The sequence below is a fragment of the Schistocerca cancellata genome, chromosome 9 (genome assembly GCF_023864275.1).
Source record: "Schistocerca cancellata isolate TAMUIC-IGC-003103 chromosome 9, iqSchCanc2.1, whole genome shotgun sequence".
Classification (NCBI taxonomy): Eukaryota; Metazoa; Arthropoda; class Insecta; order Orthoptera; family Acrididae; genus Schistocerca; species Schistocerca cancellata.
In genome coordinates, this window is record NC_064634.1 from 36374454 (window position 1) to 36390152 (window position 15699).

At 37.8% G+C, this 15699-nt stretch overlaps 1 protein-coding gene across 1 annotated transcript in view; it reads right to left on the reverse strand.

The window, feature by feature from the left end:
* LOC126100687 (phenoloxidase 2-like) overlaps positions 1 to 15699 on the reverse strand; it is an 87385-nt gene that overhangs the window by 21055 nt on the left and 50631 nt on the right. The window contains exons 4-7 of the mRNA XM_049911303.1: positions 12744 to 12967; positions 5241 to 5443; positions 4749 to 4899; positions 2824 to 2925 (exon numbers count right to left, since the gene is read on the reverse strand). Of these exons, the coding sequence (XP_049767260.1) occupies positions 2824 to 2925; positions 4749 to 4899; positions 5241 to 5443; positions 12744 to 12967 (680 nt within the window). The remainder of the gene's footprint in view (positions 1 to 2823; positions 2926 to 4748; positions 4900 to 5240; positions 5444 to 12743; positions 12968 to 15699) is intronic.

Consider the following 15699-nt stretch of genomic DNA (forward strand, 5'->3'; position numbering starts at 1 on the left):
CAGTATGTTTTGACCTACTGCAGATCAGTAGACCTGAAGTAGCACAATACCTTCACATAAGCCATTCCCCAGAGCACCCAACAACTGCAGTGCATGCAACAACTGGGAGATGACTCGACAGCATTGCTCCTATGTGGCAAGCATGATCTCCTTGACATTGTTTAGTCCATCATGGGCAGGGAGGGGAGAGGGTGATCCATAGCAGGAGAGATGCAGTCTGGCCAACACATTTGGACAATTCTCCAGAAACGTGGTTCAGCAACTGCAGTGGTTGTAACACCTCATACTGTGAACAGAAAATCTGACTGCGTTTGCAGAAAGTCTTCAGCATGAACACAAGAGCCTCCTTCAAGTCGAACTCTGCCTGGGGCCCCACACGAAGCCATGAGAATGCTGAGCAGTGGAGTCTTTATGATGTAGCAAAAATTACTGAGAGAGGAACCACCTCTGCAGTTTGTGGTTAGTCCTGTTGGACAGCTTTGAATGAGAGTCAAAGACACCAGTGGCTTTGTCAGGGATTAGGGGAACATCATCCACAGGCAAGACGAGGGGATTTTTGAACTCTCAAACAAATAGCTAGCACTTCATTTTCCTCTTCTGAGTAATTACACTGCATGGCAGAAAATGTCTGATGCATAGGCGATGGGCTGTTTGGTGCCCTACAGGTTTCTGTCAGACAGAATTGCATCTGTGCCATAATGGAACGTCACAGGCTAGGGGTAAAGTTTCACTGTGTAAAAGTAGTGAGACAGGGAGCGGAGCATGAACACTGCTTGAGGGACTGAAAATCCCATTGATCAATCTGCAGACCAGATGAACGTGAAGCCCATCTAGCAATACCAATTTAGAGGATGTTAGATGTGCATAGCCGGGAGGGGGGGGGGGGGGGGGGCTAACTGTGGATAATACAGAACATGGAGATCCTTCAAGTTCTTGGGCACTGGCATGTTTATTTAGGTTTTGTGTGGGCATCCATTGTAAAAAGGCCATCTTTACTATGAAAATGTACAAGAAGCACACCTTTAAGGAGAGAAAACTGTTTTTCAGCTGCAATGAAGGGAATGCTGCTCTTTTAGGGCTGGTTAAGATGTCAAGGTACCCAATGCAACAGATAATATCTGTAATAATCTGCTCCAAATTCTGTCAATTTTCGGTGCAGACAAAGTTCTGAAAGGCTAGCAATTTAAGTAGTGAAGCCCAAAGGGGATATTTATTAGTAAGAGTCATTGTGACAATTCAACAGCAACTTTGAATAGACATGGCAGAAGTCACTGCATGAAATTTACTAATTTCCCAACAACTCTAGTCACACCACCACCTGCGGAATTGGATAGAAATCCAGGACGTTGTGCATTGACCATCTGTTTAAAATTGCTGCAGTCACATGGTACTGTCTTTAGACATCACCAAAGGGTGAGGCCCACTGACTAGATAATAGCAGTAATTAAGGCTTAACCCTGCCGAATTTCTACTTTTACCTTGTCACACATGGCAAAGTGAATGGGGGAGGGCAACAATATTTAGTAAGTGTTGACAGCTGAAGAGCATAATGCCTAAATTTTCAGCCTGTCCAAAAGTACTCTCAAACAGGAGGCCTTGTGAATGGATAGGGAGTCCAAATGGTGTATTTAGTGACAACACATTTTTCACAAAGACAACCGTCTGAGCCAAGAACAGTTTTTGGCAACAGCGAATTTACTACTAACAATTTGAGCAGCCATTCCACTTTCTTATAATGTGCACAGATGGAGAATTGCCCCTGTGAATGAACACACCATTTATTGTATGTCCCCAACCTGACAACAGCTGTAGCAATTCTGAGCACTGAGCCTGTACATTCCTCAAGTAATGAGGAATATCATCTCTCCCATATCTACTTTAAACTCAATGGGCCACCGCTTCATAAACTTAAGTGAAACATGTTGGGGGTGATCTGCTCCGAGCGGGAAGGACATCCCCACTGTCCAGTGAAACTGCAGGGGCATCTGGTGACTTACTCTCAGCTTGCCAGTTGCCATTAACGGTGGCCACATAGTCTATCGGATGCGCGCGCAGTGCTTGGTACCCTGAATACTGGGGACTGGGATGGTGCTGATAACCAAGCTGGCCCCCTGTATGTCATATCAGGGCCAGATCTGGGGCTTTTGCTGGCCATTGGAGCATCGTAATAGACACACATGGCATTTGTCAATAAGAATTGTGCAGTTGATAAATGGCACCAAGATACTGTCACACAGGAGGGAACATGAAGATGCAGTACGTCTAACGTACCAGGATGCCATCAGCACCACTACCAGCAGCTCCGACCTGATCTCCAACTCAATGGCTCCCAATGTCTGGACACTGGGAACATCAGTTGTGCACCCCTCCAAAACTAGCGAACTATTTAACATTTGCGCAGGCCACTGCTTGACACACTAGGGACTATTGTGCACAGTGTAGAGCTAATTACTCGACATAGTGTAACACCATCATCAGTATTGCATGCTTCGTGATCATGGCACCACTGCAAACAATTTGTGTTGTGTGGACATTGAGTGAAAGTTTATGTCCTAATTTTTTATAGATTGTACATTCTTAGTATGATTCCATGTTATACATCAGCTGTTAATACTGCTACATGCAGACTTTCCAATTTCTAATGTCACCGTAATAAATGACAAGCAAAGGCTTAAACTTATGTGAATTTACCAGGTCAGAGAGAGAGAGAGAGAGAGAGAGAGAGAGAGAGAGAGAGAGAGAGAGAGAGAGAGAGAGAGAGAGAGAGAGAGAAAATTTGTACATTCTTCATCACATATCCATTAACTATTAGCAAATACTCACGTTTATAACAGATCCACTATGGATAGCTTCAAAGATGCGGTCCCTCCAGCGCTCTAAATCCTGGATATCAAACTTAATTTGATCTAGTTCTCTGTTTATGTCCTGCAAGAATTAGACATCTCATTAATGAAAGCACAATTACCCACTCTGCATCATTGGAAACATTGCAGAATAACTGCAGAAAGCATATGTTCCACCATGTCTAGGACTCTTTATTAGTAATTGTGTTCAATCCTATTTTTTTCATTTAACACCTTATAAATAATTTATTCCTTTTAAAGCCTTTTTCATAAATTTCCTTGCTTTGGTGTAGTTCTGCAGCAGCTAGGACAAATACACTGTAGCTCAAAGATACATCTTTAGCTGTGTATTACATTTATTAGTAAAATAAATATTTCTTGTTTCTTCCTTGCACTCTGAAGTGACACCAGTAAGTTTTTTATACCTTGTTACTTTGTCCCTACAGTCTTTGCAGAATTTTTTTATTGATTTTATATGCACATGTGATTACAGCCTATTACTATTCCACATGCAGCTAGAAGTAAAGCGTGGAGTATCGCTGCACACAGATTATGTGGGCGATTTATTTGCTACATAAAACTGTAGAGGAAACTTTAATGTTCCAGAGAGGTCATTAAAGAAGATTGTTAGGCCTTATCTCTAATAATGCCAACCACATGTGATTAGAGAACACTGAATGAAAAATGATGCGCACTGCATGCATCAAACATCCATGTTATTATTGTCGGCTTTTTTCCAACCCAAACAAGTGCAAAGGAGTGTACAATACAGCAGTGAAAACAAGTCTGTACTACCAGTCCCAGGAAACAGTGATTGAAGTACACAGTCCAATTATCTTCCACTCACAAGAATACTGGACACCTATTTTTTGTGTAGTTTTATTTTAATTCAATGGGAAATTAGGTTAAATGGAAAGACAAGACATTGGAACTATCAACACAACCATTTTTAATTACTTCCTTTACTGACTTGAGTAGTTTTTAGCAGGAGAATGCACCTTTCAAGGTATGTCTTCACATGGCTTCAGTTGTCCATGTCTGGTTTGATAAGTAAATTATTTTTCTTCCCTGCCAAAAATTTTCAAGTTTTAGTTTGTTAGATAATGAGTCTTGTGCACATGACCACATTTCCTAGAAATTAAGTTAAAACTTATACCTATTAATTGGCCCACCAGGTCCCCAGATTTCTGTCTGTATTGTCACTTGGAAAGTATATCACTAAGTGTACTGAAGCTGGCAGCTCTACATCTGAACACTAATTGGAGAAGTACAATAGCATTGGCCTCGACCCACAGCCACAATTGCACGTCGAGTAGTCCCTTGTTCAGCATGTCAGAGGAATACGATGTTGTGAATAGGTTTCCCGATTTGAAGTTATGAAATATTGGTCTGCCCTACCCTCAAAGCAGGAAGATGAGGTCTCACATGCCATTGAGTATCATGTCTTAAGTTATGATTGTGCACCTCCATTTCTATTTGTCCAATTAGATCACCATCTGTGGCACAATGATTAGAATGGTACACTTTGGTGTGTTGCTGCAGTTATGAAAGCTGCCAGTTGACAAAGCAAATTGATAGATTACCCACAGTAAATAGATTCTGCTTAGTTAGTAAACTTAGTTTAAATGAGCATGCATGTGCAAGTGTTTATTGTCAAATGATTTATTAGTTTTTAAGTGTAAGGTATTACTAATATGGATGTATCAGCATATGCTTAAATATTAATGACTATTCCTTGTGTTATTAACCTTGTTTATTAAAGAGCTTGATTGGAACCACTCTTCAAAAACACTGACTCATTCCATATTCTAGTAACTCTGATGCTACTGGGATCAACAGACATAGCAGTAAAACAAAAATCCATCAGCACAGGTATGCTACTATTGCTGTATTAGGCAATCTTACCCGGAGAGTCGTAAATGAATTCCTTGGGGGCCAAACTCTGCTGGAAACGATATTATCAAGTTTTGGAAAGTAGCCTTCCTCCACTGGTTCATGCCAATTCAGTAAGCGTTTTACACGAGCAAGCTTGTTGCTCAGCCGCTCGAAATTGTACCTGGAAGATGAAATTTAACTTTTTTGTTTAACTTTCTCAGGCTGTTTTAACTCATTTTAATGAGAAAAATGTAAGTCGGTATCATTGTTATCACTAGTTTCTCCAGAACCACTTGCTTTCTCTGTAAACATAAGAAATAGTTTAACCAAGTGTGTCTCTTCTCCATATACTTTGATATGTTCCGACATCACAAGGGATATTCTTAGTACCAAAATCTAACTAAACAAAGGAAGGGCGTAAATTTATTATCTTGATTCACAAAATGAAATGAAGGTACAATGAAGTCAATTGTGAAGCTTTTCTTGATACATCACTAACAAGTTCAGTTAAGAAATACAAACCTTGCTATGATCTGTTGATGAAAATAATAGAACAGTTCACCTCGACGATCTTTCTTGACAATTTCCATCAGGCCAGAGAATGGGTAGTAAAGATGCCATTGCCAGTGCAGCAAATTTATGCCTATATCCTCCCGAAAGTATGCAACACGGTGCTCTGGCTCCAGATCAGAAGCAGTGTAATCCAGTGGAATTATGATTGGAAGCTAGAAGTAGGACAGAATTAAAAATCTACATATAGTAATGAATTTACATGGCAACATTACTGGAACCTCATAATCACATTTGGAGCAACGCAAGAAATGAGTAGGTGGTATCAAACAAGGCACAATACAGCTAACAATACGTGGGAACTCAGCTGATTAATGTATTCCATAAACAAGGAAGCCACCATAACCAATACTTTCCCAATGTGGGTGCTCTCCAGTAACAATTATTTCATTGTAATTGACTTTACTACATTTGTCAGCTTTTCAACATTACATAAGAAAATGCATTTGGCAGTTTTTTAAATAATGCACTTTGCTGAAGACCAAGGAACTGGACCACTTACACTGTTTACACTTTAAGAATGAGTCTATGTACAGTCCTCTGGTATGTTTATAATGAACTGTGTTAAAGTGCTACCAAAATTGCAAGCTAACATGCTAAAGACGTTCGGGCTCACATGCAGTTCCTTTTTGTCAAAATGTTTTGGCTGAAACTTGTCTAGGAGTTTAACCACACGTCACATTACACACCCTAAATTAGACACTTGTGACCCTTTGGTTAAATTGTGTGGCTGATGGCATGTTTGCGGAATGCAAAGTTAATGTAATATATTACAACAGTAATAATAATAATATGAGGAACTATGACCCATAAGTGATGTAGGCCACAAAGTTGCAATTTGGTTAGAATAATGTTTATTCTGAATGCAAACTAATTGTGAAAGTGGTCATATTTAGAATTATTATTGCCCTCTAGCACATGTCCATTTGACACAGTTTGATCATTCACCATCTCATCGAGAATTACAAGTTCTATACTCCATCTCAAGATTTACATGAAAAGTTAGAGTTCACACCAGGTGTGCAGTTGCTCACCTCTTGGAGACTAAGTCCCGTGGTATCACACAAAGTGAACTTCGCTAAGTCCTTTCACTTCCTAGTTACCTAAAGAAATGTCTGCTTTTGCATGTATTCGAACTGTTCCCTTTGGTGTCTAGACCAGAACTGTCCACTTTCGTGTTTGCTCCAGCACCATCCACTTTGCTGCCTCCAGCCACACTGTTCCTCTGCGTGTCCCTGCCTGCATTTCCTGCACATCTAATATCCTCACTCATCAACTAATTAGGGCAGTTCCCTTTACTGAAGCTGTCCATCCAATTGGCTACAGCTTATTCTAATTATTTTACATTTTAACGTATTTAAATAATCAAAGCTTCACCACTTTCACATTCCAAATAAAGTAACAATAATATGCATTACATAATAAACATTAAATTCTTTTACATAAGATCAATACAATTTCTTTCTCAACTTCGAATGTCACAGCCAGTAGTCTTGCACCAATGTGCTTTCTGATAAAGAACAAAAGTTACTTATGCACTAAACTTTTCAACAAATATTCTGTTACCTAATGATCTGATGCTTAACTGAAAGTAGTGATAATTTAAATTTACTATATCTTTTAGACAAAGTTACAGAGTTGATATTTACAATATTTTTCATGTTAATGACACGCTTCTATATGAAATGTCTGTAGTTAAGATCGACCAAAGCCTTCAGATTTTAGCATTCACGTCTTTTAGAAAACCTGTTAATTTCATTGTAACAGTAAATCCTAAACTATTTTAGATATGATCAATATTCAAGTTTTATTGGGATCACAATGAAAATTTATGGAGGATGGTAGAATAAAATAAGTGTGGCTTAATTCCCTGAATTACTACAGAATTGAATAGTTTTCACGAATTTTTTCCTTTATGGCAGATCTCAGGTCTGCAATATTGAACACTGCTATGCTAGCCTGGGTTTCCCTGTGATGTAGGGTCTGTCTCACTCGCACACTACAGCACTTGGGCTGATTAGCCTGGCCCCATTCATCACAGTAACTGCCTGTTGACTTTCCTCATCTCGTGGTGAATCTGCGCTCTTTGTGGCAGAGGTTCCTGGACGACAGGAAAGCTGCCTCTTTCGGCCATATATTTAAACTAGAGAGAAATACTTAACTCACAATACGCTTTCAAAGTTTTCTAGGAATAGCAAGCAGGATAAATTTTGATGTTTGTTTCACTTAGCATACGTTAACTTTATTTTGTATACATGGAGAACTGATCAGGAACATTTGTGGCAGAGTAAAGTCTCTGCTCGATTCATTAGGCAGGGATGCAAAGTTAATGTGGAATTAACTTCTTATCTTATGATAGTCATTTACTAAAATTGAGTGACAGCCTCATACAAACATTTACTGTTTAATGTAGTGAGTGAAATACAATAATTTCTAAATCACTGAGAAAGGATCCGGTTATGATAGTAGTAAGCTGTTTAGGGTGCACAATGTAGTTCTACATCTGTTGTGTGATAAACCTATTATCATGAGCCTCTGGATATATAAATCATTAACCAAATAACAGATATTGAATGAGATTTAGTTTTAATCAAGTCTTATCACTTCCCAATACCTTTTTTTGAAGACTAAAGATTTAAATAAAATTTCTTCACACAGAGTTATGACAACTGATTTTGCAAACATAAGAAATTAAGGTATTACAGTAATTTCATTTACAAATTATGTAATATAATACAATTTTTAGTCATATCTATTTTATACATTTATTACTTTACAGCTGATATACTGTTCCATTATCACAATCAGTGTCTTACAATTCAACGACTTCATATTAGAACGTGTTCTATTAGAAAAGATTACACCAAATTTTTAACGTCATTCCACTTACATTTTCTTAGTGCCTTTGGTAATTTGTCAAACCAAACCACTGAATCAGGTGCTTGGATTTGTCAGTTTCAATTTTCTTTTTCATTAATTTCACGAAAAGATTCTCTGTGAAAAAGCCATGTGCAAGTTTTGTTGTTCTTTTCTGTAAGGATTTTTTTTTAATGCAGTCATCAGCTGCACAGCCCCCAATTCATTCCCAAAGTTAAATCTTCCTGTAGTATATTACTTTTAAGGTATCACTGGGCACTATCATTGCTAGCTGGCTAAGGAGATAACACACTACTGCCTTTTCCACATACAATAATATGGTTTGTTCACGAATTTTCCATCAACGTTACCACCTATTAATTTACAGCTGCCAATTTCTGTTGAGAAGTTACACACATTGACATTCGTGTGTTGAGAACTGTTCATTTTAAATTTCAGTAATTGAGATTTACTGACATTCACATTGAAGTATTTTGGCAAGTTTGTTACAGCTCTAGTAATGAAAGATCCTTACTCACTACAGTTCCAACCATTGAATAAAATTTAATTTGATTGATGAAGAATCTACTCATGTGACTGCAGAAGGAAACACATAAAAGTTAGGGAAATTTTTAAGCTTTTGTAATCAGTGGCAGTTTCTGCAGTGTGTTGAAGGGGAAGGAAGAGGGATCAAGGGAAATTGCTGGCAAGTTTTGGGAAATGGGAGAGTTATAGGAAAGTCTCACAGAACCCCAGGTCAGCGAGACCTACCAGATGTGATGAACAGGAATGACTCAATCTTCTCATCCCGCCCAGCAAGTCTCCCCTGACCCAATGGTCTGGGCAACTTTTCCATAACTGTTTCTTAAAACTTTCTAATCTTTTTCTTTTATCTCTTTTTCCTTTCAACCTTGTTAGAAGGAGCAACTGGCTCCTGACATTCACACATTTCCATAAATTGTGTGTTTTCTCCTGCACCACTTTAATTACTTTTTATCCAGCCAATTCTATTTTCAAAACTTCATTATTGTCATTAACATATTTATCCACAAGACAAGAGAACTCATTTCCATATTTGATTATGTGGGGGTTAAAGGGTTGTGTTAAGTCATTCATGAAAGCAGTGTACGAAGGATGGAGTCACAAGGTTCATCTTTTATTATAGATTTACTGGTAAATTGGAAGTTTAACGATGGATGCTTATGATTATCATCATTATTCAGACACCTACACATTGTGTAATTGTCCACTGAACATCATGAGAGGCTGACTTGCTAGAACAAAAGAAGGCAATGAGTATTATTGTCAGCAGAAACACACTAACATCAGAATGGGTCAGTCATGTGAGCTTAGTGACTTCGAACATAAGGCTAGCCATTTGGTGTCACCCAAATAACAAATTTAACAGGGATATTTCAGCCCTTCTAAAACTGCCTAAGTCACCTGGTGATTATGAGATTGTGAAGTGTAAATTTGAAGGAACAACCATAGCTAAACCAAGACCAAGCAGGCCTCATGTACAGGGACAGCTGACATCTAGCATTGCTAAGGGTTGTAAAAATTTCATGAAATAAACAGAAGAATCATTCAAGGTCTAGATTGCTACTGCAGTTAACGAGATTGCAAGTACAAAGTTAAAAGGAATGTGGTACAACGGTCAAGCAATGCAATGCATTACTTTAGGTGCTGGAAAGAGTGACACCTGTGGGCAGTGAATGACCAGAATTTTGTCATTTCAAGCAATGAATACCCTGTGACAACGCAGTGGAAGTACTGAGGGTGTGGTGGTGGTTTTCATGGTCACCTTGTGTTTGAGAAATGAAGGGTATGAACACATTTTACAACCCTGCATACTATGTACAGTAAAGGAATAGCTGCATTAATTCTGTTTCTTCTAATATTTTGGCTATTTATATCTTTAGAGTGAGCTGGAAGATTGACACTCCAGTAACCACTCCATGTTTCTATACTTAAGACTACCATTGTGCATTCATGCAGATACCCAAGCACCAATGACTGATCAAGGAAGTATGATATGCATGAATTCTAGCCATGGCTGCACAGTACCTGGGATGTTTATATATCACTGCAAGCTGTACTGTGGAAATGCCTTTGTACATTTGCAGAAAGTGCTGGATTCCTTGACTTATCCGAACTGAAGCCACTATCACTATTAATTCAATTCTTCATTAAGCAAATTTTAATTTTCCCCATCACCACTGAAGGCAAAAAAGAAAGTGGGTGCTAAAATGTTGATTTATACAACATACAATGACCAGCGTAAATACACTGCTCTGCCACAATAGCTGAAAAGCCAGGTGTACCTACAGTGTTCTGTAGACCTTTCACAGACTCAGTTTCTCGGCCTGATGTATGAAAGGCCACATCTGCAGAGAATCTCTTAAACCCAAGCCTTCCAGAGCATCAAAACATTTGATGCAAACCAGGAGTGCTTCTGTCTTCAGTGGAGGATGAAATACCACTTGGTCCATCCATGCTTCCTGAGAATCTGTCGTATTTCTGATGATAGGCGTCCCACATACTGCAGGAAAGCCACAGATTTAACTCTTTCTGTTCACCTTTCATTTTATCCATAATGCCATATGTATCTGCTGTGGAAAATAGCAATTGGCTCAGAAAATTTAAGTGCAGAAGTTCATCCTGAAGACTGCTCTCATCAGCAATGATGTGCACTCTGAACCAAATTTGTGAGAACACTCTTCCTCTGGGAAGGGTGGTGGCAGCTATTTGCACTGAATGACATACAGCCAAAATTTTACAAGCAACAGATATTATATGGTCACAATTGCAAAATTTAATGGAGCAGTCATTACACCATGAAAACTAGAAAATGCATGATAAAGGGATAGTGTAGACACCATGATTGACTGCATCAGCATGATGTGTACACTGCCAAAGCAGCATCTGTAAGGTGTTATGTTCATCTCCTTGGGACTTACGTAGTACTTTAGTTAGCTTCCATGATTCTTTACTTATCAGAGTATTCTATATCTATTTAGTTCCTGTAGTTAGCAATTTCAGTTTTAAAAGTGATCATTGCCTGATTGCATTTCTCCTTAAAAATGTGCAGAGTATAAAGCAGGTTTATCTCTCACAATCTGCCTGAACTTATTCCAACTTGGCAGGTGTTTCTACTTCTCATTATTTCCATTTTGGCAGTATCTTTTTTACTTCACAGCAGGACAGCAATGATCAGTGACTCCACAGAGTTGGCTAGAACTCACTGAATTTGTAATACATCAATGAGTTTCAAGTTTACTATACTATCTAAATCTATTTCTAATGTAATCACCACATACAGTCAAGCCATTAGCACTGGTCTGGCCAACTATACTACTGAGTATCCATAAACATTACTACATCACCATTTTGATGACAACCCTATCGCTTTATGCTTCGCTGAGCTCATTAATGTGGAGCCCAACACCTCATTGTGACTGATTATTGGTCCTGTGCTCAAGAAATTAACTGCCATGTTTTTACTAGGCTAATAAAATTTCCAGATCACCTTTATGGTATTGCTTGCAATAATTATTTGCTAGTAAGTAACCTAATTTATAGAATATTGATGCTCTGGATTTTAGTCCCTCTTGAGTTATTGCTATCACATGGTATGTGTTCCTTTTTGTATATGTTGCTCTAACTATTCAACAGGCCCATAACCTTTAAGGATGTTATTCATTCTCGGTGATTTATCATTATGAATCACTTATTTAATTTTTTAAAATATCTTGTGTAACATAGTTACGATAAATGATGTTAGCTTTTCTTGTATTCCCTTTTTTGTAGATATGAAGACTGTTGCACAATACAAGTTGTCTTGTTAATTGTAACTGCAGTTTCAAATAAAATGCTCAATTTCTTTGGCATTTTTTCAGGATCTATCTTGATTGTAATTATCTTAGGTCAGTATTATATACTGGGATAATATTCAAATTTAGAATAACAATAAATGAAAAATATTTTGTATTTGCATTAAGAGAAAGTTCAAATTGAAGGCCAACTGATTTTACCAGTTCAATCTGTTGATTCTGTTTTACTTTGTTGCATATCAGAATGCTGAGAAATTTTCTTTAAAGTAATTTGTTAACCAACACGTTTGTAACAATGTAGATGCCTGGATGAAACAGCACACACAAAGCGAAGGCTATCACCAGATCTGACTCATGTGGTGCATAGAAACTCACTTTTGTTTATGTGCATATCATGCAAGTATTGCAGGAAGTGGGATTTTTAAGATTTGTATTTAAGTTTTTTTTTTTCAATGATTTTGAAGCTCTTCAACCAAGGAAATAAATGATAGTGATGTTCATATACATTTTTACCTGAAAACTGTTACTTTTGATTTGTCATTTATAGAATACAGAAGAGAAAACCAGACACCAATTTTTCCAATACCTTATTTCATTTCCCCTACTTTATTTTTATTCTTTTAACTCAGTATTTTAACTTGGTACTGTTTGGGTTGTGGAGCCAAGCAAGTTGTTTTGTGTACTTTACAAACAGGTCATGTGTTACATTGTCAGTGAATGATAGTTACATAAGATGGTGACAATACTAATTTACTTATTTTCTTACCCTGTTCTCACTGCTGACAACATTTGCTTCCTGACGAGCTTGTGAAAAAACTGAACCATCCATATACTTGTCTGGAAACACTTCCGTTAGAGGTGGCAGAGGAAGTTCATGTGTATCTGAACGATGAAGCATTGCAATTGACAATGCGTAAGTGTACATGTATGGATTTATACGATCACGACAATAGACTGACAAGGAAAGAAAATCTTCATATGTCCGCATTCCTGAAATGAAAAAGTTAACAAATTAATATAACTACTGAAACACACTGCATTAAATTACAGTTATGTTTCTAATCTAGATTTAGATTTCTCAGGACATTTCACTTTGGAACAGCACATCAAAATGCATTATTTAAATCTTTAAGTGCTTCAGAAAACTATTTTTGGTTGATGCTCTTCATGAAGCCAAATTTAAGCTGACTATTTTTGTATGTCTTATTATTTCACAACAATAAACCCACAATATGTACTCTTCACATGTTAAATTCCCCATTTTGTCTCCTATGGCTATTATAAATATCTGACACATCAACCTTTAAAAATGCACTGTACCTGGTTGAGGCAATAGATGTTTGACTATTTCTCAGTTATTGACGAAGTAATTTGTTAATATGATTTACATCTCTGGCAGAGCATGTTTTTTTTGCATTTGTGGACCCGTGAAACAAAGTTATGAAATAGCTAGACTGCTACTCACGTATACAGGAGATGGACACAGAATTTACAATTTGTTTACTTTTCATTGTGCCTGTCTGCAACTGAACACCTATATGGCTGGTAGCAATCTATCATTCAATTGCTTTCAACAGCTTTAAAGTTAACTATCACAGAATATCATGCAACATTTAAAAATTGTTTTCTGTGTGGATATTGCGGAATCTTGCTAATTTTATCAAAATGAGCTGTAAGCCTGCATCACAAGTGGACCATTGATTATAAATCTTCATCACTATTTTATGACTCCCATTCCTCTCATGCACCACTGCCTTGGCTTTCTCACAGTATGTACCAAACTGAAGAACAACTTGTGAACATAGTTTTCTGTGACTAGTACTGGGAAATTCTCTCACTGTACCTAATATCTAATGTATCTTTTCCTCATTAGTAGAGAACCCAGGGTTAAGAAATTAGCAGGTTTATTTACTTGAGCAAAATCTATGACAATATCAAATGGTGCAATATGTTTGAAATTCCCACAAAAAAAAAAAATGGTATAAGCTATAGGGGGGAGAGGGGGAATGATATATATAATTACACAACATGTACAAAAGCAAACTGAGGAACAACAGTGGAAGACCAAGAATGAAGTGCTGTCAGGGATTCAGGTGTAAGCCAGGGATTCATTTTTGTGTCCTTGCTGTTGAATCACTGAAGTAAAGGAAAGGTTCAAGAGTGGAATTAAAGCTTGAGGGGAAAGGGTATCAATGGTAGGATTCACTGTAGACTTTGGTATCTTCTATGAATGAAGAATTATAGGATGTGCTCAATGGAATGAACAGTTTTATGAGCACAGAATATGTAGTGAGAGTAAATCTAGGAGACTAAAGTAACAAGAAGTAGCAGAAATGTGAACAGCAAGAAACTTAACATCTAGATTGGTTTGGGGGGGGGGGGGGGGGGGGAGATAAGATGTGGTGCTACAAACAAATGTTGAAAAACAGACAGGATGCGGAATGAGGTGGTCCTGCTCAGAATCTGAGAGGAAAGGAATATCTCGAGAATACTGATAAGAGACAGGATGATATGAAATCTGTTTAGACATCAGGGGATAACTTACATGGTACTGTAGGAAGCGAGAGAGAGAGAGAGAGAGAGAGAGAGAGAGAGAGAGAGAGAGAGAGAGAGAGAGAGAGAGAGAGAGAGAGAGAGAGAGAGAGAGAGAGAGAGAGAGAGAGAGAGAGAGAGAGAGACACCCCACCACCACCACCACCACCACCACCACCACCACCACCACCACCACCACCACCACCACCACCACCTTTTCTCAGACGTTATGTGTGGTCAAAAATGGAGAGTGACGCGGACCTTGATCAAGCGTGACTTCCTTTTAACTGTACAGTGTATGTTATATTGCTTTTAGGAACTTTTGGGTAATTGAAACATGTATCAATAATTACGGATTTCTGTAGTTGTATATATAAGGTTGGATGTAGCTATATTGCATTGATGTACTGGTGGATACTGTGTGGTATGACTCCTGTAGTTGATAGTATAATTGGTATAATGTCAACTTTATCCTGATGCCACATGTCCTTGACTTCCTCAGCCAGTTTTATGTATTTTTCAATTTTTTTCTTCCTGTTTTCTTTTGTTTATTTGTTGTATTGGGTATGGATATTTCGATTAGTTGTGTTAATTTCTTCTTTTTATTGGTAAGTATGATATCAGGTTTGTTATGTGGTGGTGTTTTATCTGTTATAATGGTTCTGTTCCAGTATAATTTGTATTCATCATTCTCCAGTACATTTTGAGGTGCATACTGGTATGTGGGAACGTGTTGTTTTGTAACTTTATGTTGTAAGGCAAGCTGTTGATGTATTATTTTTGCTACATTGTCATGTCTTCTGGGGTATTCTGTATTTGCTAGTATGGTATATCCGCTTGTGAGGTGATCTACTGTTTCTATTTGTTGTTTGCAAAGTCTGCATTTATCCGTTGTGGTATTGGGATCTTTAATAATATGCTTGTTGTAATATCTGGTGTTTATTGTTTGATCCTGTATTGCAATCATGAATCCTTCCGTCTCACTGTATATATTGCCTTTTCTTAGCCATGTGTGATGCGTCTTGATCAATGTGTGGCTGTGTTAGATGATACGGGTGCTTGCCATGTAGTGTTTTCTTTTTCCAATTTACTTTCTCCATATCTGTTGATGTTATGTGATATAAAGGGTTGAAGTGGTTATGAAATTGCAGTGGTGTAGCCAATGTATTTATACCAGTGATTGCTTTGTG